Source organism: Equus asinus, chromosome 1 (genome assembly GCF_041296235.1).
Source record: "Equus asinus isolate D_3611 breed Donkey chromosome 1, EquAss-T2T_v2, whole genome shotgun sequence".
Classification (NCBI taxonomy): Eukaryota; Metazoa; Chordata; class Mammalia; order Perissodactyla; family Equidae; genus Equus; species Equus asinus.
This window is the reverse complement of record NC_091790.1, coordinates 36,254,458-36,281,791: the sequence shown is the minus strand read 5'-3', so window position 1 is coordinate 36,281,791 and position 27,334 is coordinate 36,254,458. Positions and strand designations below refer to the sequence as shown.

The following is a 27,334-nucleotide window of genomic DNA, read 5'->3' as shown; positions in this document are numbered from 1 at the left end:
AAGATGGTGGAGGCTCAAGGCCCTTAGTGGGTCACCATATCCGCGGATTGAACCAACTGCGAATCAACGTGGGCGGGTGAAGCCACAGACGCCGAACTCGTGGAACAGAGGGCTGACTGTACTTCTCGCCACCTCTACTGCTGCTACCTTGGTCCAAGTCATCGGTCTCTTACCTAGATGCCGTCAACAACCTCTAACTTATCTCCCTCCTTCTGCCGTTGATTCTTTTCAGTCTATGGTCAAAGCACAGTTTAGTTGCCTTCTCCACTGTCCATCTCCCCCATTAGGATATAAGTACCATAATGCGGGTTTTAATTTTTTGTTTGTTTTGTTCACAGCTACATTCTCAGTACCTAGAATATTGCTGAGCATAGAAACATGTTAAAACATTTATTGAATGAATGTAAGAATAAATAAAATATATTTATAAAAGAAGGACCTTTGAAAAATATCAAAATGTTTAATAATATGCATAAATTTTGTAGATCTCTGTTATCAATTAAATTAATACATGTCATTAATAAATTGACAAATGCTATTTATGTTGATATTTTTTCTTTGTAATCTTATAGTTACACCTTTGGAAATAACTAATTTATCAGTATGTTCAGGATTATCAAATTTAGCTTTAGAAAAACAACTAAAGAATGCTTTCCAGGGGCGAATTATTACATTTACCTTTTCCTCTCTGCTTCTTTATCTCCTCATCTTAGTTCATGAATAGTCCCACCAAAGTGTGTATGAGGAAACAAATGGGAGTAAAATTCAATCCTGAAAGTGTTTCCATGTTATCTTTTAGCACTGTTGCTGGAAACACAACTAAGAAAAAAGCCGCCAAAGTGATATTTTATGACTGTGAAGATGTCGATTTTATTTTTAAAAAAAGGAAAACCAAAAATGTTCCTCTTAAAGAAGTATATGGATCTAACTTGGTATTAAAACAAAATGTGCTCTTAATGAAATCTATTATGGGTTGAACTGTGTGCTCCCCCCAAGACATGTTGGAGTTCTAACCCCCCAGGACCTCAGCATGTGATCTCATTTGGAAACAGGATCTTTAGAGAGGTGATCAAGTTAAAATGAGGTCATCAGGGTGGGTTCTAATCCAAGATGACTGATGTCCTTATATGAAGGAGAAATTTGGGCATAGACACAAACAGGCACCAAGGCAGAGATTGGACTAACGCAGCTGCAAACCAAAGAGTGTCGAGTGTTGCAGGTCACCGCTGGAAGTGAGGATGAGGCAAAGAAGGATTCTCCCCAGTCTCAGAAGGAGCCACCTGTCTAGACTTGAGAACTGTGAGATAATAAATTTCTCATTTCAAGCCACCCAGCATGTGGTATTTTGTTATGGCAGCCTTAGAAAACTAATACAGAATGTAAATAATGTTTAATGATGCTTTTTTTCAGTTTCTAACTAGGAGATGCTCATATAATGCTTGAGGTCATCTGATAGATAGTATTTAAAATGTTCAGTGCCAATCCTGGAGAGCCCCGTAAATTTAAGGCTGGCACATGGAGAAAGGACTGTTTGTTGCATATTGAAAGAGATGCTCCATTTATAGAAACACTAAACAATGGCAATGTGAGACCTATTGTTTTTCCAAAGGACTTAGTGCCAAACCATACATTTATTTCACAGCCAAATATCATAAAGATTGAATCAAAGGCATTTAAATACAAATATAACATTCTATTCCATTTGACAAAATGAGAGAGAATGTGAAACTACAGGTATATGATAACGGAGTATAATCAATGCTAATGTCAGGATTACTTATATTATCTTTTTCTAATTAAAAATATAACTGTTATGAAAGTATTTGGAAAGCACATCTTTAAATTGTTCCCTTTGGGGACCAAGGTGACACTATATAATAGCCTGTGGATTTTGCATAACATTTAGGAATTTGCTAAGATAAATAAATTTTAAAATGTGAAAGAACTAGCATCATTTTTACTGCCAATTTTTAAAATATTGATCCTAACATAAATGCTTTTGCTCAAAAATGAAGACTGTTCTATGAGACCTAAAAAACATGCAGTTGTGAGGTGGGAATCCCCTCAAATTCAAGTCCACCCCACCTCTGTCTTCCTCTCTCCCCCATCCCAAACTTAGGCACATCCACACCCATTCTTCCTGTCCCCTCTGTGTCTCAGAGAAGGGAAGATGTCTCTCCTCTGGTACAAATCTACACCCTCCACTTGTGTTCTTGATTTTCTCTCCCACCCTGCCTCTCAGGAGCTTTGTGTCTTAAAAGAAACTTCCTTTCCTTCTTTACAGCCTTTCCATCTCTGCTAGTTTTTGATCATTCTCTTCAATGCAGACACTTAAGACCACCCTTTATTAAAATAGCTCTTACTAGATCTTATGTTCTGCTTTAGTTAATACTCTAGCTCATGAACATGTAACATACACTCAGTGTCCTAACAACCTTACCTCTCATTTACTCATCAATTTGCTAGAATCGGGTTTCTGCCATGATGTAGCTGCTCCCAGTGGTGGCCAATGACTTCCTAATTGCCAAATCAAATGGGTGCATCTCTACCAAGTAATTTCTCTGTCCAGAATTGAACTTATTAACTTTTCCCCAAAGCCTCTTATATTCTCTCTCTCCGTGAATGATCTTAATCATTTGCTCAAGTCAGAAATCTAGAAGTCATTCTTTGACTCCTTCTCCAAGATTCCAATTAATTTCTCAGTCCATCCCTACACATAGTCCAACCCTATACATCTTTCAATCTATCCACTTTTCTCCATTCCCCCACCACTACTTTAGTCCAAACTGCCCTCACCTCTCTTCTGACTCACCTCTCATCTGATTTATTGCAAAGTCACTGCGTCTCCAATCTTACTTGTTACAGCCCTAAGTTTTGTGCGTGACAGAGAGAAGGAGGGAGAGGAGGGAAGAGAGATTGAGAGAGAGATTGAGAAAGAGGTTTAGGATCAGAGTGATCATTTCATTCTCTTGCTTAAGATTCTTTAATGTCTCCCACTGCCCATAATACAACATCCAAACCTTAATGACTGGCTTGACCAATTCTCCGTTTTCTCTGTTGCCAACTCACTCCTGGAACCCACGTTTTCAGGTGTTCTGAACTTCTTCCATTCCCTTTACTGGAAGATTAGCCCTGAGCTAACATTGGTGGCCATCTTCCTCTGTTTTATATGTGGGATGCCTGCCACAGCATGGCTTGATAAGCGGTATGTAAGTCCGCCTCTGGGATCCGAAACAGCGAACCCCAGGCTGCTGAAGCGGAGCTCGTGAAATTAACTGCTGTGCCACCAGGCTGGCCCCTCTCAACTCTCAACTTTTGAAAACATTGGTTCCTTCACCTGCCCAATCCCAAGGCATTTCTTAGGCCCCAGTTTAAATGTTTCTTCCTTTGAAAGCCTATTCAGATGTCCTCCTTCAAATTACTGTGTGTTTGGTTGTGCTTGCCATGTGCTCCCAGACACCTTGCAGTGCCCTTCTCATGGAGTTTACCACACACACATCACTATAATTGTTTGTCTCTTCTGCTGGATGATCAGTTCCACAAAGGCGTGGACTCTATCTGTCTTTGTTCACCACTGTATCCACAGCCCCTAGCACATAATAGATGCTTGAAAAGTATGTGCTGCATGGATAACTAAATAAACAAATAAAACATGAGAGAATAAACAATGGTTTGTGCCCAGGTCGAGGAGTCTTGGGATTGAAATCTGGTTTTTCACCTATTTGTTATGTGACCTTGAGCTTATTAATTAAATCTAAGCTTCAGGTTCAGAATCTATAAAATGGTGAAAATAATACTTATATTTGATTTTTGTTGTGAAGATTAAACAAAATAAAAGATAAAGTTGCCAAGGCACAGTAATTGGCATATGGTAAGAATTCTGTAATCAGCAGCCCTACAATTTAGAAACATTTTTAGCAATGAGTGATGGCAAGCTAGAAGGGAATCAGAACCTAACTTTGAAAAACCATTAATTGGAAGCAATATTGGACTAATTAAAAAACAAATACTCCACCTTCTTTCATTGGCAGAACAAACAGAATAGAAAGATGCAGGTTTCTTCTTGAAAAGGAAGAAAATTATAGGGTCCATATCTAAATATGAAGCCTCATTCCTGAAGGAAGTATGGGGTATATGAAATAGATACAACTACTAATTTTTGTTAATGTTACATTACATTAGATTGACAATTTGTGATTTGAGATGTTTGGCATAATTGCAGAAGCATAAAGACTTCACTTTGAAAACAAAGCAAAGATTGAAAAAAATGAACTGATACTTACAGCCACAAGTTTGAATAATCCACTTCTGGGTACTAAAAATGGCAAGAACACACACACACAAATCTTGGGTTTTTTTCCTACTTTTAATAAGATTTTTGTTTTAAGCAAAGCATATTTTTTTTTAAAACAGATTGCTCTCTTATTTGTATGCTATCTCTTCACATGGCTGTCATAATATTTATAAAGACTTGTTACAGTAGAATGGAATGTCATCAGTAAAAGAGTTTATTGTTCTTTAATTAGAAGTAGTTTGTCAATTTGCAATGGAGCAAAGCAGCCAAGAACAAAAATGAAAATTTCCTGTTAAAAATTCTCCGCAGGGGCTGGCCCTGTGGCCTAGTGGTTAAGTTCGTGCGCTCCGCTGCAGGCAGCCCAGTGTTTCGTTGGTTTGAATCCTGGGCGCGGACATGGCACTGCTCATCAAACCACGCTGAGGCAGCGTCCCACATGCCACAACTAGAAGGATCCACAATAAAGAATATACAACCATGTACTGGGGGGCTTTGGGGAGAAAAAAGAAAAAATAAAATCTTTCAAAAAAAAAAGATAATGATTCTCAAAAGAAGTAACAATTAAAAAAAAAATTCTCCCCAAATTCATCTCTATGAAGCATCTTTAGGACATCTCCCAAGGCACCCTAGATTGAATGGTCTTAGAACAGAAGGATCAGTTTTTTGGCTTCTCAATTCAACATCCCACCACTTAAACCTGCCACAACCTATTATTAAAGCAACTTTCAGAAATGGTAAAATTCCAAATATTTTGAGAAAACAGATGTAAGTTTTCTTTCTAAATAAGGAATTTTTAAAATTGTCCTTTAAAATAAAAGTTTTATCTTTTTAGTTTGCTTAAAAACTTTAAAGAAGGGATTGGAGTAACAAGACATTATCACAGAATTTTGGATGGAAAGGTTTTTCTTTCTAGGTTAAATCCACAAAAATTCCCATGACTGCTGTGCAAAAGGTCTCAGACAATAGAGATCCTACTAAATATTTACAACTTGCATTCTAGAAAAAAGTTGAAAATCTTTTCTGTTTTTTTTTCCTGAAAATTTAGCACTTTTCTCCTTTCTTATTCTTAGAGATAAAATGACTTGGCATGTTATGTAGCATAAGTAATAGGTGAATTAAGACTAATATCTTGATTACCAGCATAAAAAATACTTTCGACTTGGGTCATTTTCTTACCCTTATTGGTAGACATCAGCAGAAAATTGTAGGAGAAAAAAAACACAGACTACCAAAGAATAAAATGCATTTTAATTCTTTTATATAGTTTGATTCTGAGATTATCTGAAACAATTCTAAAGCATAGAGCTGTGTACAACAGAGATTACAAGAAAACTTTCAATGTGTAGGAGGGGAGAAACATGTAACTGCCATCATTCCAGGGTCGAGTTCTCATCCCTGTCTTATAGGTCTGGAAGGAATTCTCATGTGCTTCAAGCCAGATCTCAGATGAACTTGGAACCTGTTATGAACTGAATGTTTGTGTGTCCCTCCAAATGGAAGCCTTACCCCCCCAGTGTGATGATATTTGCACCTGGGGCCTTTGGGAAGTAATTAAGGGTAAATGAGGTTGCGAAGTGACTATTGCCCATGTTGGGATTACTGTCCTTATAAGAAAAGGAAGGGATGGGGCCAGCCCTGTGGTGTAGTCGGTAAGTTAGGCATGTTCTGCTTTGGTGGCCCAGGTCTCAGGTTCAGATCCTGTGCATGGACCTACACCACTTGTCAGCCATGCTGTGGTGGCAACCCACATATAAAGTAGAGGAAGATTAGCACAGATGTTAGTTCAGAGATAATCTTCCTCAAGCAAAAAAAAAAATGAGGAAGATTGGCAACAGATGTTAGCTCAGGACTGATCTTTCTCAGCAAAACAAAACAAAGAAAGACGAGCAAGAGAGACCACAGTACTCTCTCTCTCTGCCATGTGAGGACACAGCCAGGAAGAGGACTGTCACTAGGAGCCCAATCAGTAGGCACCTTGATCTTGGACTTCTCAACTTCCAGAACTGTGAGAAATAAATGTTCATTGTTTAAGCCGCCCAGTCTACAGTCTTTCACTATGGCAGCCTGAGCTGACTAAGACTGGGTCTAAATTGGTTGAGTATTTACTGGACAAAGTAAAGAAACAAGTGCACAAACAACATACCAAACCAGACTCAATCTGACCCAACAAATTCCAGGCCACCAGGTCTTTTCAAAGCTGACAGCAATTATGGCTCCACCCCTGAGGCACACTGTTTCTTGGTTATAGAACAAACCATTGACCTTGGTTATTTAATGAGCAAGAAAGAAGAGGAACAGTTGGCTTCAAGAAGCTCTGGAGACAGGTCAAATTGCTGCTCAGTGGACTATTTTTTTAGTGAGAAATATTTTTATTCTGAGTATGACTTTGGGCCTGCTCTGTGACTGGAGACCTGTTGTCAGGGGAGACATCTGTGTGTTGCTAATAGATGATCAGGAGCCGAGGACCAAAAATTTAAGAAGCTGTTTTCATGAGACGCTTAGTGAGACTCTGGGCATAACACATGCCTCTGTGGAGCCTAGTTGACTAAGGATATGCATGTACACGTGTATGCGTGTGTGTGTTTGTACATGTGCTTGTGGTCCATGAGGTGTTAGAGTGATGGGACCAAGCACATTTTAGTATTGCAGAATGGCTTTGGGAGCAAGCCTTCTCACAGGAGCAGCCAGAAAAGTGACACAATGTCCTGGTTCCAGAGGTCAAATCAAAGATATGAAATTGACCTTGTTTCTGTTGCAAGTGAGATATCATCCTTCTCAAAAGTAAGACAGCACACTGCAATGGAGAAAGAAGTGTGTGCTTCCATTTTAATTTGGATGTATATGTAAATGAGACTTCAATGAAGCTGTGAAGCCTAGGATGTGCAGGTTGCATGTGTTTTTATAGAGTAAAGATGGAAATAGAGACTGAAACGGGGATAAAGATGGGGATGGGGAGATTGAGATAGAGCCAGAAGGGAGTTGGGTGGAGGTGGAGGTTTAATGGAGGAGGAGATGAGATGGGAGAGAGAGAGATGGTTCAGGGATAGGAGAGAGATTAGAAGGGAGAATGAGAACGAGATAAAGCTGGAAATGGAAACTCAAATGGGGGTAACCTTGGGAAAAGGATGGGGCAAAGAGAGAGAGATGAGTAGGGAATTATGAGATCAGCTGCTGAGACAGATGCAGACCGGAAGACAGACCTATAGCTATCCTAAAACACTCAACTGCCAAGCCAGAGTAATGGGGTCAGATTTGATTTTCAGGATCTTTTCCAAATATAAATGTCAAAAAAGGAAAATGTTCCCCAGTGAATATGTGGTTTTTTTGGCTATGTTTGGCAAGATACTACAATACAGTACAAATAAGTTCAGGATAACAAGTAGAGGTATCATTGTTCTGCTTCAGTTTTCAATTTTCAAGATGACCCAAGAAAGAAAAAAAATCACAAGCACAGAAGAGGAAAAAAGGACAAAAAAATATCTATCACATTAAGGTTATAACGGAGCAGTTGGGAAGGTAATGATTTTCTGGGTCTTTCAAAAGGATAACATTGATGCAAAAATGTGTAAAGTAAGGAAAACACATGGACTTTAGATTCATGTCTGGATTAAATCTCAGCAGCACCAATTACCAGGGGTGTAAAGATTAAAGCTATCAAATAATTGATGCGAAGCACTTTGCACAGTGCCGGAAATGAATCATTATATTTTTTCCCCCCGTGATGTCTTTACTATTCAAAGTGAGAAAAGATAAAGACTGTTTGCTGTTGTTGTTTTATTAAGCACCTCTCCATGGTACTCAGCACTGTGCTTAGAGCTATTAGGATTTATAAGGAAATTCCAAGAATCAGCATATGCCTTAAAGACTTTACAATGATGTGGAGAAGGTGAGATATGAAGCAGTACAAAATAACTTAAGATATGCTAAACTTCTCCATCTATGCTGCAGGTTCTGGAGAGGTGCTGAGATTTCGGATTCTACCACAGGAAAACCAGAGAAGGTAGGGGGACAGTGCTGGAAGATGGGTGCAGGGAAACTGCTAACATTCTCAGGACATTTGCTAGGGGGCAGGTCACTGTTTCACATGTGGTCAGAAATGACTTCATTAACGAGAGAGGCTTGCAATACACATTAAAGGTAAGACTTAGATATTAGACAGGAAATTGCCGGGGTGAAGTCACAAAACAGGACTGGAAAAGAGACCAGAAAAGGATGCATATTGGTATAGCCTATTCTAATAACCATTTATCACACAAATACGTAAAGTAACTTGAACAATAATAAAGCAGATTTGAAAACAAACATGGCATATACTCCCTCTGCAAAGACCCTTTGTATACAGGCATACATTCAGATTTCCCTTCTTTTTAAGTATTCAGTACATAGATAAGTGTATCCGAAGAATTCTATTTTTAAAACTTTCACAAAAATATTCAACTCCTGTTTAAAAAATAAATATGAAAAAAATTAATTATAAATTATTTTTGCCAATCAAATTGGAACACTGTTACCTTTAAAGAGTGCTAATAGTGTAAGGAAATGGGCATTGTCATAAGCTCTTGGTATATATTAAAATCATAAATGTGTATGACTGTTGACTATCCACCCACTTCTAGAAATTTATCCTAAGAAGAAAAATCACATAAGCATACAAAGATATAGGCCCATGGACTTTCAATGTAGTATTTTATTTAATATTAAACAATTGGAAACCACCTAAATGACTGTCAATAGGCTAGTGGCTAATTTATGATTTATAATTTATGAATAATTTTATTATATCATATTTATAATAAAATATTATTCAACCATTAAAATGATTATGTAGCTCTGTATCCATTGACATGGCAAGATGTGCTGAGTGAAACAGAGGCATACAGAATAGTACCCTATAAAACCATTTTTGTGAAATTGTGTGTCTGTGTGTAGAAGAACGATGGTCAATATGTTAATGATGGTTACATCAGACTGAGAGATTTAAAGTAATTTTTACTTTTTTTACAGTTTGTAAGAGGTTTATTATTAATATTATCTACAGTTAGCACGTAATCTTTTTATAATATGAAAAAACTATAATTATTTTCATTTTAGAAAAAGACAACCTTCCCCAGTTGATGACAATTCTGTGGTATAAGTAGTGGCCAGCTGGCACCAGCCAAGACCTGAGAAAATGGGCCCCCAGAGGCATTTACTGCCTTCACAGGGCAGATTCTGGGTGTAATCGCTGGGCCAGAGAATTCCCTTCTCAGCAAGTGGCTTTCGGAAAGAGGAGATGATAGGAGAGAGAATCCCAGTGTATCCTGTCTCTAGACACGTTGTTCTAGTCTTCTGTCTTTGCTGGACTGTGAGTTTCTCAAGCCCTGGGAAAGTGTCTTGCTAACTTTCCCCCCGTCTCTAAAGCCTACCATAGACACACAGTAAGCAGTTAATTTGTACGATGAGACTGAAATAAATCGCCATGCTTTGTTTGCTTCTGAACTATAAAAGACACTTTGGGGACGTCCCTGATCAGAAACTGCTCACAGGGTTAAGCCTTGCACATGACAGGCACCGCTCTCAGTAAAGGATCCTCTAACTGGTTTCGGAGAACTGTCCTATTGTCTATATTTAGTTTTACAAATGCAATGTCTTTTAGTTCACATATTTTTCTCACCAGCATTATAAGGATTAACTTTATTGTAATGTAGCTGTATGGGAATTTGTTTTATATTAGTATTTATGTTCAAAGTCATTTCAATGTACAATTACATAGTCAACTGATACAACCTAATATCAATGTGGGTAATTTCAGAATGATTAGTCTTCTTAGTGTCCTGCCACCATGGTTATTTTTCTATCAAAGCACCTAAGAGAAGAGCCCAGACACTGTCACGATCTCAGATAGAATTCTTTGCTCAGGGCAGACCAAGCCTTGCTTCTTTCTGTTCCAAATAGAAACTAACACAAAAATAAAAATCCAGCGTGAATTCTCTCTTTTTCATCTAACACATACATTAGAACAGAAGAAATAATAAGATGAAGTATTTCATCAAGATTCATGGAACTGACATGGAGGAACTGTTGTTGAATCTAGGTATCCATTCATTCTTTCCCAGAGGTGGTGTTAGCAAATGCCCCACATAGGTGACAGTTAAACTGATAGATTGCCAATACCATTGATTAGCCAGAGTGACAATAGTGACAGTAGCATTCCTTCATACCATGCATTTAATGATTTGTTGGCTCAAAGTACGTAAACATAGAACTCGAGGTGATTTCCTTTACCTTGGCCAGGTGAGAGTTGATCCATTTTGTGAAAGTCCGTTTTTGTACTATCTCTTGCTCATCTAGAAGAAAAAAAATCTAATAAGAAAACATAATATGTCTTGAAGTTGTATCATGAAAAAATTCATACTTACACAACTCTAGAATAATCATAATATTATTATATCTTCTAGTTCCTTTTGCCAATTATTGTCTTGAAGGAAGAGTCAGTACAGCTCCAAATTAGACCATTCCTTTAAAAGTTACCAGCGAATGCTTTAAAATTTGCAATATGTTAGGCCTATGTTGACCTTCAGTCACTTATTGAAAGTTGACTGAACAATTATACCTCAATAAAGCTGTTTTTAGAAAGTTTACTGAGACTGGCTAAGTGCCAAGCTTTACATTAGATACAAGGGGATCCAGAGAGATGAACAGGGCAAGGTCTCCACCATGAAATATCCAAGGTGGAGACAGACAAGCAGGGGCATATTTGTGGTAGAGGGTCATCAGTTGTGCAGTAAGATAGAGTTGCATATTGAGGCATCACAGGGACTTTACCCACATGGGGAGTGTGATGAACACACTGTGGGTGACCTTCAAGGGTCCCACCTCCTGGAGTCCACACCACTGTGCAGATAGACTGCAAACAGAACCTGTGACTTGCCTCTAATCAACAGAATATGGCAAAGGCGATGGGATGCCACACTATGAGCATGTTACTTTATGTACAATTCCATCTTAGCTGACTGGAGTGAGAGATTGTCCTGCTGACTTTGAAGAAGTAAAAGGCTGTGTTGTGAACTGCGCATGGAGAGGGCCATGTGGCAGGGAACTATGGGCTGCCTTTAGGAGCAGAGGGCTGCCTCCAGCCAAGAGCCAGTGGGTCTCTTGGTCATATAACCACAGGGAACAAATTCTGCTAACAACCTGAATGAGTTCGAAAGTGGATTCCTCCTTAGTTCAGCCTCTGGATAAGAATGCAGCCCGGCTGACATCTTGACTTGTCAGACCCTGAGCAGAGGACACAGCTAAGCTGTGCATGGACTCCTGACCCACAAAAGTTTGGAGGTAATAAATGAACATTGTTATAAATGGCTATATTTGTGGTAATTTGTTATGCAACAAGAGAAAAATAATATAGGAAGAAAGAAAGGTAGAGTCCAGGAAGGCCTTAATTAGAGGTATAAAGAGATGAAGGGCAGAGAGAGAGAGAGACCAGTTTAACACCTTTCAAAGAAACGGTGAATTCTATTCATTTCAGCAGCATCTATCAAGTGTCAACTGTTTCTTGTAGCCTTGATGTTGTAAGGAACACCGATGAACAAGCTGTAATTCATTTCTTTACCCGTGGAGGGGTGATGCTCCAATTCCCATCTCTAGAGCTGACCTGTCTTGGGTTTCAGCTCAGAATGCTTCACTGCCTACCAGAAGATAAATCCTATGAGGACAGTAACTTTGTTCCCAATGCCTACAAATGTGACAGATAAATACTGTAGAATGAAGGAATGAAGACAGTCAACAACAAAACCTGTCAATTTGGAGAAATTTTGGATATATCCATAAAATTTGCAGAATGTCACTAATTCTAATGTACTTTAAGCTTGTGCTTTTAACTTTCAAGTACATACCAGAAGCAAACCACTGTCATAATAGGCAACACTTCCTATGTACCAGGCGCTGATCTCTCTCTCTCTCTCTCTCTAAATCACATTACATTCTAATTATTTAACTATTTTGATTAACTAATTATATATCATATGTAATATATGTGTGTTAAATCATTTAATTCTTGTACAAATCTATAAGCAGGAACTACTATAATGCCCATTTTACAGATAAGAAAACCAAAGCATAGAAATTAAGCATTTTTATCAAAGTCACCCAGTGGCAGAGTCAAATTTTAGACCACGAGTCTGGTTCCTACACCACAATACAGCTGTCCAAAGATGGTATAGAAATGACTATATTAGTCAAATCAACAGTAATCACATCAAAATGATAAATTCATAGTTAAATAAATTTGAGTTTGACCTTAAAATCTTTAGGTTCTGTAACTAAAGTCACGTAGCAGCAGAAGGATCTTGACTAATCAAGCTAGTTTTGATGGAATCCAGAACTTTATCTATAATACAGAAAATCCAATTCTAAGTCTAAAACAGACTATAGATACAGTTAGAGTGTGTATAAAATTTTTAACTCAATTTGAGATTATGTACTATTTTATAAATATCACAAGATGCCAATGTTTTAAAGTCTTAAAAATATTAGGGTAATGTTAGTGTATAGAGTCATAAATTTAGGTATATAATCTACCGATAATATATTGCTTCCTGATTTTAAATTTTTATATTTTTACTCCTACCACCTTTAATGAAAGAATACTGCTATTGTAATGGTTTCTTCTGATGGCAAATCTCTGAGTTTATTTTTATATTTTAGCTAAAAGTTCTTTTTTTTAGAAAGGTCCAATTTTATTTTTTGTAGCATTCATTGTATATATTGAAATGCCAAATTCTCTACATGTTTCTTTTTATATCATGGCTGCAAAAGCAGATTTCCTGGGTCCCAACAATCTGCTTTTTATGTCACCAGACACAGTTTGCTGAATTCCAAGTAAATATTTTCTGATTTCACTTAGTATTTTCTCAAAGGAAAAAAATTTCTAAAACTTCATCATTCAACAAATCCTCATTTTTGACACAAAAATCTGAATAATTTAGTTCAGGATTTGGTAATTAAATCTGATACCAACATCATAAAATGTTTAAATTATGGAAGTAATATGAAACATGCAATGAATGTCTACCCATTGCATTAAAAAATATTATGAACAATAACACTTCTTTGTAATGTTATTGGTGGCGAACTGAGATAACTAACCCCCAGGATATAGATTTATAAAGTTCCCCTTGTGTATATGTAGCTATATTTAAGAGACTATCATTTAGGGGCTGGCCCCGTGGCCGAGTGGTTAAGTTCGCGCGCTCCGCTGCAGGCGGCCCAGTGTTTCGTTAGTTCGAATCCTGGGCGCGGACATGGCACTGCTCATCAGACCACGCTGAGGCAGCGTCCCACATGCCACAACTAGAAGAACCCACAATGAAGAATGCACAACTATGTACCGGGGGGCTTTGGGGAGAAAAAGGAAAAAATAAAATCTTTAAAAAAAAAAAAAAGAGACTATCATTTAAATATATGTAATAACCTTATTAGTGATTTTTCTATCTTCTGCTTTTCAGAACAACATGATGTAATCTTAACAAGTGTTCATATATATGCATGCTTAATATTTCTACTAAAATTGTAAAAACAGTAACTCATTTAGACATTCTGCTGAACCAGTATGTTAGTTCCAAACACAGAAAAGTTTGTCTACATCTCACAAGTAAACCCAGTCCTCTAGTTCTAAGAATCACAGAGAACAAGAAGTTGGTCCTGTTTTTAAGTTTTATTCCCGAATTTCTATTAACGTAACCTAAGATGCACCTAGTTCTTAAGACAGTAACCTGGAGGTCGTCCCTGGTTATTTACTCTTCCTCATCCCTCACACCAACTCCACATTGGTGTCTGTTTTACTTCCTGAATATTTCATCTCCACCAACATCAGTCTAGTTAAAACATCACCATCTTCTGGATGCCTGTTCATTCCCAGTACCAGAATCTAAGTTCTAGATTAGTCGGCAGGAACCACGTCTGACTTATCCATCACCGTTGTATTCATCACTACACAGTAGGCACTTAATAAGGAGATGAATGGACAAATTTGCTAAGGAAGTACTGGAGACTGAGAAACAGGCCCTGCTCTAAGGAACTGGTAATACAATGGGACAGACAGGCATGTAAGCAACAGTGCAAAGCAGGGTGCCAGCTACGGCAATGGAGGAACATATGAACAGAGGAGCAAGCAATTCTCCCGTAGGCTAAGGAGACAGGCTGGAAGGCTCAGAGAAGCTAAAAAAGCAGGTGCCATTAAGTAGAACATCAGCAGAGAAGTGAATTTGTAGGTAGAGAACTTTGTAGGAAAAAAGAGGCAGTCTTTTAAAATCATGGCATAACATATTAAAGTGACAATGAAAATCTGTTATGGCTAGATTACAGGGTGGAGAGGGGTTAAGGACTGGAGGTGAGCCTGGAAAATAGGTAACATGTTTGTTATTCCTGTGAATAACATGCCAAGGAGTTTGCTCTCTATCTTATGTACAATGGGGAGCCACCGATGGTTTTGAACGGGACAAAGACAACATATCCGACCTGAGACACAGAAATATATGCTCTGATGGAAGCATGGAGATTTCATTGAAGGGAGAAGAGAGAGCAGGGAGGACATTTGGGAACAAACTACCAGAACGCATGTTAAGGGTGATGAATTCTGTTCTAGGGCAATGCCAGGGATGAGATGCACAAGATGGCTGCGAAGGAACTATCAGAAGTAGAATGGAAAGGAAGTAGATGGGGCTGGCCCCATGGCCTAGTGCTTAAGTTCAGTGAACTCTGCTTTGGCAGACTGGCTTGGGTTCCCAGGTGCAGACCTATACCACTGTTTGGTTGCCATGCTATGGCAGTGACCCACATACAAGATAGAGGAAGATTGGCAATAGATGGTAGCTCATGGCAAATCTTCCTCAGCACAGAAAAAAAAAAACTAACAAAAGGAAGTAGAGAGACAGGAGCTAAGGATGCTTTCTAGATTCCTATCTTGGGCATCTGGATAATGATGCCACTAACCAAGAAAGGAAAAACAGGAGAAGTAGCAGGCTGGAGAGGGAAGATTATGAGAATTGAGGCCCACTGTAAACGTTTTATAAACGTCTGAGAGATTGCAGCGTCAGCACAGAGGAGAGGTGGGACTTAAGCCAGATTATGAGGTGGGTGCTCCACAGAGAGGGACGTGTAATAGGCTCTGGCTTAAGGCTAGGTTTTGGTCAAGGTGCTCAGAGGCAGCTCAACCCCACTCCTCTCCTATAACTTGAATCTTGATTCCCTTCTAAAGGCCAGATTGTGTGGAGGAAGATAATAGTTATGAAAACTCTCTGGGTCCTTCTCTCTCGAGGCTTCCATCACCGGTTCCATTTCAAAAGCAGCTGGTTCTGGGGCCAGCTCCTTGGCACAGCAGTTAATTTCCCACGTTCCGCTTTGGCCGCCTGGGCTCCCCAGCCTGGATCCCGGGTGCGGACTTATGCACTACTTATCAAGCCATGCTGTGGCAGGCATCTCACATATAAAATAGAGGAAGATGGGCACAGATGTTAGCTCAGGGAAAAAAAAGAGGAAAATTGGCAGCAGATGTTAGCTCAGGGCTAAACTTCCTCAAAAAAAAAAAAATTAAAGGAAAAAAAAAAAAGCAGCTGGCCCTACAGACCTCAGGAGTTGAAGGCTGCTGCCTGGGCCCTGAGAGGTTTCCATATAGGAAGGCTGTCGTACACACATGGCCTTGAGTAATGTTGTTATAAGAAATAATTCCCAAATTCCAAGGCAATATCCCTTTCTAGAAATAAGTAGAAATAAAGGGAGCTGACTCTGATATTCAATCTCTCTATTTCTCTGCCCTTTTTATATATTTCCTCAGTATTTTTCCATTTCAGGATAAGATCATCATATGTGCAGAAATGAGGTCCAAGTTAGCAAGGGTGATTAATTTTGACCATTAAGAAACTGTCACACTGGACTACAGTCAACAGTTTTCTTCCTGATGAGTCATTGTAACAGTGACTTGCTGATTTTGCACAACTGTGGTTTGTCTCAGTCACTTATATATGCACCTGCAAGCCCAGAGGCCACAGCGAAAGGTGGCCTGGGTTATGTGCAGCCCTTGCAATCAATCATGAAAAATTTGCTGCCTAGAAACATTCTAATTGTATTTTCATTTTAGCACATATAATGGATTTACCACATATAGTATGTTCTGTAAAACTGTGACACAGAATCTTATGGTTGCTCACTAGCTTTTACACAGCATTATTAAATTAAAATACATGCCAATATCCTTTTAACAGACAGTATTTTTAAAAATGCCAGTAGTAATTGAAACTAGCATATTTCAATATATTTAATGAATTCTTCTAAAAGAATTTATTTCTGAGAGATACAGCACTTCATACATGAGTATGCCCATAAAGGTGTATACTTTTATTAGAATCATGAAAAATCATAAAGAGCAAAATACTGAATTCCCAGGTGTATCCATGCTTAATCAATGTCATCTTTAATACGTAAATATTGAGAAGAAAGACTGTTTAAATAAATAGAGATAAAGTCTGAAATTGCTATGTCTGACAAAAATATAAGGGTATCATATAATGATACATTCATTATTATTTAATGAATCATATCTTATAATGATAAGCTTTCAAAATGTTATGACTAACTTTTTCGTTTCTTTTGCAGATTATCATTATCCTCTTTAGAAGCTTTAAGGACAATGATGGCTTAGATAAAAGTCTTATAGCTTTCAATTACCTGAAAATCTGAATGTTAATTTGAAACAAACCACATATGTAAAATCACACCGTTCATAACAGTATCTAAAATGTAGCTTTTTTCCGTAATTTTCTTTTCTCAATAAAAAAGTTGGAAAGAAATTTAAATATAGATATATGCAGATTAAATTTCTTGACACAACCAAATGATGTGGCAATAAAGGAAAAAACAACAAAAACATGAGATGACAATGTAATTATTGTAACTTAAATAGTCACAATCCCATGACCTATGTCAAATGATTTGTTTTGGGATCAGAATTATATTATCCCAACTATAGATCTACAATTACTAAAATCACCATTAACTTTGTTATACATAGGTAGGGTCTAAGAAATATTGAATATTTCAACATAATGAAATGAACAGTTTACAATTACCCAATGTTTAGATTTTTAAATTAAATATATAAATGAAAAAAATTTACAGGACCAGGCAGTGGCTGTTGTAATATGTCCCCAAATTCCTCCCATCCTGGTCAGCACACCCTTGGCAATGTGACTTTGCTGCTCCTCCTATCACAGGATGTAGTCGATTTCCCCTCCCCTTGAGTCTGGACTGGGCTTGGGACTTGCCTCCACCAGTCATGTAGCTGCAGGAATTATATGTGACTTCTCAGGTTGGGCCTTAAAAGGCCTTGAGGTTCCATCTGGCTCTCTTGGAGCTCTGCCCTGAGACCACCACACAAGGAAAGAAGTCACTTGGAGGAGAACTCAGACACCCCTGGTGAGAGCCAACGCCAACTGATAGCCCTGCTGATGCGCCAGCTGAACGCAGCCAGATAAAGGAGCCCAGACACAGCCAGCAGAGGACGCACCTAGCCCACCCACAGGAACATGAGAAACCATAACATGAAATTACTTTAAGCCACCAAGTTTTGGTGATGGTTAGCAAAGGCTAACTGAAATAGAATTGCTACTGGGAGTGTACCAATGCTTCAACAAAAATCTAAAACACATAGCATTGACCCTGGGACCAGCTGGGGAAGGGGGCTGGAAGGACACCAAGAGACTGTCAGTGGAGGCTGGCAGAACAGTGAGGGAACAGCTGTCAAAGGTTGGAGGCACAGCCACAGGTATTTAAGGTTTATATATTCTGTCATCTGCAGTAACTTGACTTTGTGTATCTGGATAGTGCAATGTCCTGCAGAAGGCTGAAAGCGTCAATTGGCTTCTTTTAGCTACATGTGATAACATACTGGAAGAAAGAGAGACAACCAAAGACGGAACTATTTAATCTGCAAACAGAATTTAGAGGAAACAAAGAGGACCTATGATGTGGTGGATGGGAAGATATGACAGTTGTCACTCCCAGTCTATCCTGGAAAAAGATTTGCAAAGTAAAATATAGATTCAAGGTAACAGTAAATCAAGGGTGTGGCTGGAAGATCGTTAAGAATTGAGAAAGATTTAAGTTGGTGCCCAGTTGACCTTCTCAACTAGACAAACCAGCTTCCAAACATCTTATGGGCATTGCCCACAGCAGCCTCACATGTGATCCAAAGTTTGTTTCAAAGTTGAATCTTTAAGGGCACAGAATAAACTCCAAGCAGCTTTTTAGAAAACAAACAAGCTTGTTAAGCAAAAACACCACCAGTTTGCACTAGAGGGACAGGACGGTTCAAAATGAAGACAGGACTTTGGAACCATAACTTTTAATGGCTAGGAAGAAGGTTAAGAAAACTATTAGGCACAAATATGTGCCACTTTTTATCAAAAAAACAGGGAATGGGGCCCAGCCCAGTGGCCAAATGATTAAAGTTCTGTGTGCTCTGCTTTGGTGGCCTGAGTTCGCCAGTTCGGATCCTGGGTTCAGGCCTACTCCACTCACCAGCCATGTGGTGGAGGCATCCCACATGCAAAATAGAGGAAGATTGGCACAGATGTTAGCTCAGGGTGACTCTCCCTCAAGCAAAAAAGAGGAGGATTGGCAACGGATGAATCTTCCTCAGCAAAATAAATCCCCCCAAAACCAAGGAATATCCCTTAACCCTGAATTAAAGAAACTGGCCAAATGTCCTGGCTGGATTTCAGAATTACTTTGGACCGTGATTGCTATCTCTTTTCCATTCTTCCCTTCTTTGAAAAGAAGCATCTATTGCAATGGCTATACCCCTGTCTCAGCATTGCATGCTGGGTGAATGCTACCTTCTCTTTGTAATTTACAGGCCTGGGGATCAAGAGGAATTATACCTGAGGGGCCTCATCTGTATCTGGACCAGATGCAGATCACGTGAGACTGGACTTGAAGCTTGATGTCATAACTGGATGAGACTTTTGATGTCTTGAGAGAAGATAAGTATATTTTCATGCAAAACAGCCATTAATAATAGTGACCAGAAGACAAATTTTAAATTATGGCCACAAAATCCTCCCATCCCAATATGCATCTTCTTTTGCAACGTGACTTTGTCTTTCCTCTCATCAAGGGGTAGAATTGATTTTCTGTCTCCTTGAATCTGCTCCGGTATTGTACTTGCTTTGATCAATAACACAGCAAAAACAACTTTATGTCATCTGATTCTAGGCCTTAAGAAGTCTTACAGTTTCTTTTTTAGCAGTCTTGGATCACTGTCCTAAAACCACCATGTTAGGAAAGCAGTCTATATTGGAGGATGAGAGACCATGTGAAGAATTGAGATGCCCTATTTGATAGCCAGAACCAACGGCTAGACACATGGATGAGGTCATCCTGAACCTTCTAGTTCAGCCAACCCTGCAGAGGAACTCAGCTCAAGTGAAGCCAGCAAACTAAGATCTGTCAAAGGCTTTAAGATTGGTCCATCTGTTACTGCCTCTCTCCCACACTCTTATACATACCTGATTACAAATTCCTCCTGGGGAGAAAGCATTTTCCCACTGTTGTATCCCTAGAGACTGACCCACTGTCTGGGTCAATTTTTTTCAAGGAATTGTTGGTAAAGACACATGGTCTTAAGATTTTTGGAATTGGAGTTATATTTCTTTTCTATGTAAAATCAGTGACTAGATTAAAAGAGCCCAGTTTCATTAAAGTTACATTTACAAAATTTAGTACCATCTTACTTTAAATCTAAGGCACAAAGGATGAGAAGAATATGGTTATATGAACTCCTAAGTTTGAGTGTCTCAACCTCAACACTATTGACATTTGGGGCAGGATAATTCTTTGTTATGAGAGGCTGTCCTATGCATTATAGGCTGTTTAGCAGCATCCCTGGCCTCTATCCACTCAATGCCAGTAGCACCTGCTCTCTCTTTGCCCAACGATTGTGACAATCAAAAATGTTTCCAGACAATTTCTCAAAAAGTTAAAAATAGAAATACCCTATGACCCAGCCATCCCATTACTGGGTATCTATCCTAAGAACCTGATATCAGATATCTCAAGAGTCCGTTGCACCCCTATGTTCATCGCAGCATTATTTACAATAGCCAAGACGTGGAACCAGCCTACATGCCCAGAAACTGATGATTGGATAAAGAAGATGTGGTATATATACACAATGGAATACTACTCAGCCATAAAAAAAGACGAAATTGGCCCATTCACAACAATGTGGATGGACCTCGAGGGCATTATGTTAAGCGAAATAAGTCAGTCAGAGAAAGACGAACTCTATATGACTCCACTCATAGGTGGAAATTAGTATATTGAGAAGGAGATCTGATCGGTGGTTACCAGGGAAAAGGGGGGGTGGGGGGAGGGTACGGAGGGGGAAGTGGTGTACCCACAACATGACTAACAAAAATGTACAACTGAAATTTCACAAGCTTGTAATCCATCATAACATTAATAAAAAAAAAAAAAAAAGAAAAAAAAAAATGTTTCCAGACATTGCCAAATTTCTGCTGGGGAAAAATTAACCCAATTGAAAATCACTGGTCTAAATTATGCCGTTTTCATCTATGTAAGACAACGAGAATAAATTGGTATGAACATTTGAAAAAACTTACATATGTTTCAATTGAATTACTATTGTCCAATGAACCACTCTAAAAAGTCATTCCTACATAGTGGGTTATTCCTACAGTTTATCTATTTATTTAGCAGAAACCCTTTATCTCGAGATATATCTAAGAAGTGCCAAAATTCAGTAAGTCTAAGACCTTTGTTGAAAGATTATATAGGAATTACATGATTTTTCCAATATGAATAAAGTATCCTATGATGTGTGAGATACTCTGTCATTCAAATCTGGAAAGTTACGCCTTATGAGGTTGGAGAGCGGGTGGGTGGGGAGAGGGTGCGTGTATCCTGATATTGTGTTTGGTTTATTTTACTACTTCAAACCTTTTAACAAGTTTTTTCAGAACTGTAAAAAATGAAACAAAAAATAGTTTATTGGCTTCAGTTGGTTATTGTTAGTTAAAAATATCTGAACCATTCACTATAATACTTTAATTTTATCACTGTCAGATCAGGAAAAGCTTATGATATATGCCAAATATGTTTTATTTGGCCAAATATTAAAACTATTTAAATAATTAAAGAATTTCAATGTATTTGTTTGAGAAGCAGTTAAATATGGCTGGTTTTCTAAGGACACATAGATCAGACAATGTGCCAGGCAGTGGCCCAGGCAGTGGGTTAGTCTCTAGGAAAATAATGATGAGGAAAATGCTTCTTCCCAGGAGGGGGATCAGGTGTGTATAGGGGTCTGGGAGGGAGGAGGTAACAGACACATCAGCCTTGAATTCTTAAACAGGCCTCAATTTCACAAATTTTTAGTAAAATCATTTAGTGGGAAAAAAAACTCACCTGATTTTAGAAGAGGCTGTTTATAATCTTTCTTTATTCCACTCAATATTAAAATTCATACTTTTCTCCAGGGAAAGATTAGTGTCTTTGATTACAAAGTGCCACCACAGTCTCTGATTGGGGGTGATACAAAAGATGTGGTATGTGAACCACTCTAGAACCCTAAAATCCAAAAGCTTCTGAATTTGAAAAAAAAAGCTGGAACCCTAAGACTTTTGCCTAAAGGATTATGTGTACAATTTAGAAGTACAATGGTAGAGATGTGTCCTGCAGAAAAGTAATAACCATTTAGAGAAGGGAAGCAATAAATACAATGAGAGAGCAAAAACAGCAGAGCGCATTATGGCGATTCACACCAGTGGCTTCCTTCAGTATCTCCTAGTTCTAAACAAAGACAAATTTGAACAGTTAGGGCAGAACTTTCAGTCATCTTGTCACTTTTTTCTTCCTCTATTTGTGGATATAAACATTGCAAAAGAAAACGATCACATAGTAAATTAATGAAACTACCTTGAATCTTTATAACATTTGAATTTACTCATGTTTTCATGTATACTTCTCATTTGATTCACACAAGCAACCTGGCTGAGTAGACAGAGGAGCTATCATTAGCCCAGATGATAATAAAAAAAGGAAGCATTGTGGGGTTAAGAAATACTCCAGAAATCTAGAAACTGGAATTAAGACTAGAGACTTCCAGAACATGGCCAAAATTTAGGAAATCTAATTCCTATTCTACTCTAACTTGCCCCAGATGCATTTGCTGATTATTTGATTCACTTATTTAATAAATGTTGCTGTGCCCCTCCTGTGTGCCAACATCCCTCTCTGACCAGCTGTGGATGCAACCCAAGAGGATGGATGTGGTTCCTTACAGTCCAGGAGGGAAGACAGGAATCAGAAAGAAGTATACCACAGCCCAAATTCTGTATATGCAGCATAAAGTAAGAGGAAACAGTGACATGGAATACTTGAGTGGATAAAAAAGACCACAGTTATGAAATTAAAGGCAACGTGAACATGGAAAAAAATGAAAGTCAAACCCTACCTTTTGCTAGAATAGAAGGTAGGGGAAAACGCTGCTTCAACATCTAAGACTTTTCCTAATAAATTACGTATAAAGGTACAAGATAAAGAAAAAGTCAGGCCAACTGATCTCCTTGATGAAGGATTGTCTCCAATTAGAGAACACAGAAGCCTTTAGAAGAGCTTTAAGCTGGGACTATACGAATTTGCTGCATGCAGCTCCCTATTGTAAAAAGTGGCTTGTCTCTTGGTTTTGCAAGAAAGCTACCACAACTTTGCAATCTTTTCCTCTTGTGAGCATTTAGGCAACATCAGTGCAGCAGAAGAAAAGTGGGTACTGAAAACGTCTCGAAATATCCTCTTCATACAACCACTTTATTTTAATATTAAATTGTACTTTAATACTAGGTATCAATCAATTAAAATACAATGTTTTATTTTGGGTAGGGAAGAGAGAAAAGAGTAGTTGATCACAGTTTCATATATTTTACATCCAATATTTAGTCTGGCTTTTTAAAAACATATAGTTCTAAATAAATACGACTTTTCCCAAGCTAGTGCCTTCCAAGTTTGATTGTTTTTGTTTTTTTCATTGAATTGCTGTCTTAAGAAGATTTAGGATTACAATCCCACATTTTTGGATTTTGTGTTTTTAATTACTGCTAATATTATTTCTCATTCTCACCCTGGGATCTAAATTTTCTTTTTCTATTAACTTTATCAATATCCAAGCATAAAGGCAATCATTTGACACAAGTTCACTTATCTTCTATTTTATACATGCACGTCCTCTTAAGATGTAAAGAGAGCTACAATTTTAACATTGAAATTCCTAAATTTGAAATGGAGGTGAAATTATAAAAACAAGAGCTGAAAAGAATAAAACTGAAAAAAAAAGCTCAAATCACAGAGTTTGAGGAGAGATGCTGGAAATTCCAAACTCAAATTCAACTCCGGCACACAACGTTCAATTAGCCACTCTGGAGACCTGCATTCAGTGTTCAGTCATGCACAGGGCACCAGATGGTGCTGCAGCAGCTTCCTGTTGCTTCAGGACTGGGGTGACATCAGTGACCTTCTTCCTAAAGGAAGATCCACTGGGTCACAGAACCTGTGACCACCGTGCCAGTTGCAGGGGCTCCCACATGAGACAACAGCTGGTGAGTGTCCCAAATGGATTTCCTGGGGGTCGGCCCAACCTCACATTTGCAAGCTAATTTGTATAGTAGTATGGTATTTTTAAGTTTATTTTTAATAATAACAATATCTATCATCTATTTAGAGATTATCATGTGGCAGTGCAAAGTTGCTTGTTCTGCTTTTCTACCCTTTCAGTACCTGCTAACCTGAAGTACCTTTTCTACTTCTCCAACAAGACTCCAGCAACCGCTATCTGCTCCTGCCCTCTGCTTGGCCTCCGCCCGATCGTCCATCCTATTGGACTCCTTCCCCTACACATGACTCTGCTCTTCCAGCTCTTAAACACCAGCAGCCAGGAGCCTCCACAAATAAGAAACAGGGAATTCCCAAGTAATAGCACACAGGCAGAATCTGGCCCAAAAGGTGTTATTTTCACCAGCAACCTTCTAAGAAAACATTTTAATTTGAGTGTTTTGGGGTGTGACATAACATTTCCCGGTTTTCCAGAGACCCATTGCTCTCTATTTTCTTAGACTAGCCACTTCTTAGATCAACCAAAAGTAACTGAGTTTAAGACATTTAGAAAAGAGGAAGACTTGAGTTTCATAGATGCAAAGATAGGAAGTGAGGTGAGGCAATACGATGAGAGGTGTTAGAAAGAGGAGATTAGCAGAATAAAGACTCTCCCAATTTAAAAAGAAACTATTGTGATTTTTTTGATATGGTTATTTTAATTATATCATTGGGGAAAGGACATATATATATATAGACAATATTATATATTACTCTACTACATATTATATTACATTATTGTATACACTATATTAATTATATTATGTAATATGTTTTTTTAAATTATACCCTTGGGGAAAGTGGAAGACGTCTTCTGTTTACTTTCTCCACCCCACCCTCAGTATTTTAAACTAGTACAAATTTAAGTAAGTACATTATTTCAACTGAATTATTTCATGGAAACTCTTAACAATTAGAACTAAATGAAAGTTACATGTAATGATGTAAAGATATAAATAAAGGAAACATATGATTTGATAAATGTATATAAACATATAAGATTTTGGTGTTTTTATATATAACCACACACCAGAGTCCAAATTTCAATTGGCTACAAGAATGCATAAGTACATTTTACATAAAGCTTTGGAAATCACCAGAGCCTATACCAAAAGCAAGCTTGTTATTAGTATTTTCCAAGTAGCCAAACACCAGCATAAGACTTGCTACTGTATCTACATTTGGTTCCTGGTAAAGAAAATGGCTCAGCTTATGTTTTGAGGGTTATCACTGAAGAAAAATGATTGCGATGCCAGAAGCAAACTAGACTGCCTCTAGTTACCATCCTCTACCTAAACACAGTGGGAAAGAGGAGAAATTCTGTCATGCTCACATTTTCTAAGACATCTGAAAACAATAAAATTAAAGACAAGATGAAACAATTCCATTATATTGACACAAAAATATGAAATAAATCAATGTACTTCAAAAATTAGAATTTAAAAACAATAATAGTGGAAGTAAAAAAATAATTAAGCCATTAACAGACTATGACCAACTTTTAAGAGATTCTGGCTTCATGTGCATTTTTGTTCATTCATTTGAGGAAAATATTCAGCTCTGTTGTAAGTGGCAGACATTTATGCACCAATGCCTTTAGTTTTAGAAACCATTTCTTAAAAATACTTAAATATCAATCATCTAAATTTCTGTTTTAAAATTTGGCTTTTATCTTATCTTAGTATTCCTAGCATATTTTCACCATTCAAGCTTTCACTATAAATACTACTTTTAGGTTTTCCAAAATCACAAATCAGTACTATTCATTTCACTTCTGTTAGTGTTAGGTTCAGATCAAACAGGAAGACAAAATATTAAACTTAAGAGTTGCTTTAAAATCCATTCTACAAAATCCCAATTTTGTTGTTCCAGGGATTCAGACTGGAATTACATTAGAATAAAAAGTACATACACACACACACACACACACACACAAGACAACAGTAACAAAGTACCTTTTATCGCACCAGGAGTCTTGAAGTTTGTTTTTATCATATCCCACCTATTTTAGTGACTTTTGGAAATTGTTCTAATTCATGCAGTATCTAAACCAAACACAGCTTTCACCAAGGGAACTTTTCTCCCAGCGCATTCTCCTGAAAACATCCCTATAGCAACACCTCTAGAAAAGCATATTCTTCTCTCTCATTCTTTAACCTTACCCCCCGCTTACTGACCAAATGCACCGCTCCCCAGTGCCAGCATTCCTACACAGACAGTTTCACATCGATTTATAAAAAGTGCTTCAGATGCATTTTCAGGGGGGAAAAAAATGACACCTTTTTCAGTAAATATTTAGGAATTCAGGCGTTCTTGTGTTAAAATCTTAATAACTTTTAAGGTTTCTCTTTTTTTAGTTGAAAAAAATCATTCAAATTGTTAAAAGTCCCAAGTTGTAACCTTAGGAATGTACGCGAAGCTTTAATTTTAGAATTTGGGAGAAAGAAAGTAAATGAATCTTTTGTAGACCAATATTATATTGACATTTAATTTTTCATATTCATATTTACACAAGATATAATCTTGTTTATTTCTAATTTGTTCTTTGAATTTGCTGGAATTATTTCCAAATATTTAATATTGTGACATACACATTAAAAGTTACAATTACCATATTAGAAATACCCATGATAGCAAGTTGCCAGGGGAATCAAGCTGCTATTTAAAAGAATATATGCAAACATTTTGGAGAGGTTTTACATTATTTAAATACATAAAATATAAGTTAAAGAAAAAGCCATACAAAAGACAAACAAATATAGGTATAAAAATCCACAAAGGGTATTTAAAAAGTTCAATTTAAGACTAGATTCCCAAGCAAGTGTTTACGGATTTGTGGGTCTCTTCAAGCTAGAGTAAAATAATTCCTTGACCTGGGATTTTAAGGCAAAATAGAATCAATTGTAGCTCATGTAACTCATGCTCGTTAAAATGACACCACAACAAAATTAGTAATGGAATGTTTTCATTTTCCTACCCCACTGAGAGTGAGGAATGTTTACTGTGACATAAAATTTGTTAGCCCCCAAAACTTTGTTTATAAAAAATGTCAACTATTATCATGACTTGTAAAAAAAAAACACCCTACATTCAGTGGAGACAGAACAGGAATAATTAATTTTCTCAGAAGTAAATTTTGGACTCTAGGAGTACCACCGACTTGACTTTGAATCCCAGCATAAACATTTACTGAGACCTTGAAAGAGCAGCTCAGTCATTTTATGCTTCACTTGACTCATTTATAAAATGGAGAGGCGAATAATCACACGATCCCCATAGAATCACTGTAGAGTTAATTAGATATTTTATATGGACGCTTTGCCCAAAGCTTATCAATAT

The 27,334-nt window shown here is 37.7% G+C and overlaps 1 protein-coding gene across 23 annotated transcripts in view; it reads right to left on the bottom strand.

Annotated features, from left to right (window-relative positions):
- SYNE1 (spectrin repeat containing nuclear envelope protein 1) overlaps positions 1-27,334 on the bottom strand; it is a 445,076-nt gene that overhangs the window by 362,605 nt on the left and 55,137 nt on the right. For 22 of the 23 annotated variants that reach the window (XM_070488115.1, XM_070487809.1, XM_044761490.2 and 19 more), the window contains one exon: positions 10,559-10,620. In XM_070488115.1, the coding sequence (XP_070344216.1) occupies positions 10,559-10,620 (62 nt within the window). Of the gene's footprint in view, positions 1-10,558; positions 10,621-25,950; positions 26,129-27,334 lie in introns of those variants that run through there. The other variant, XM_070487913.1, reaches the window with a different exon arrangement.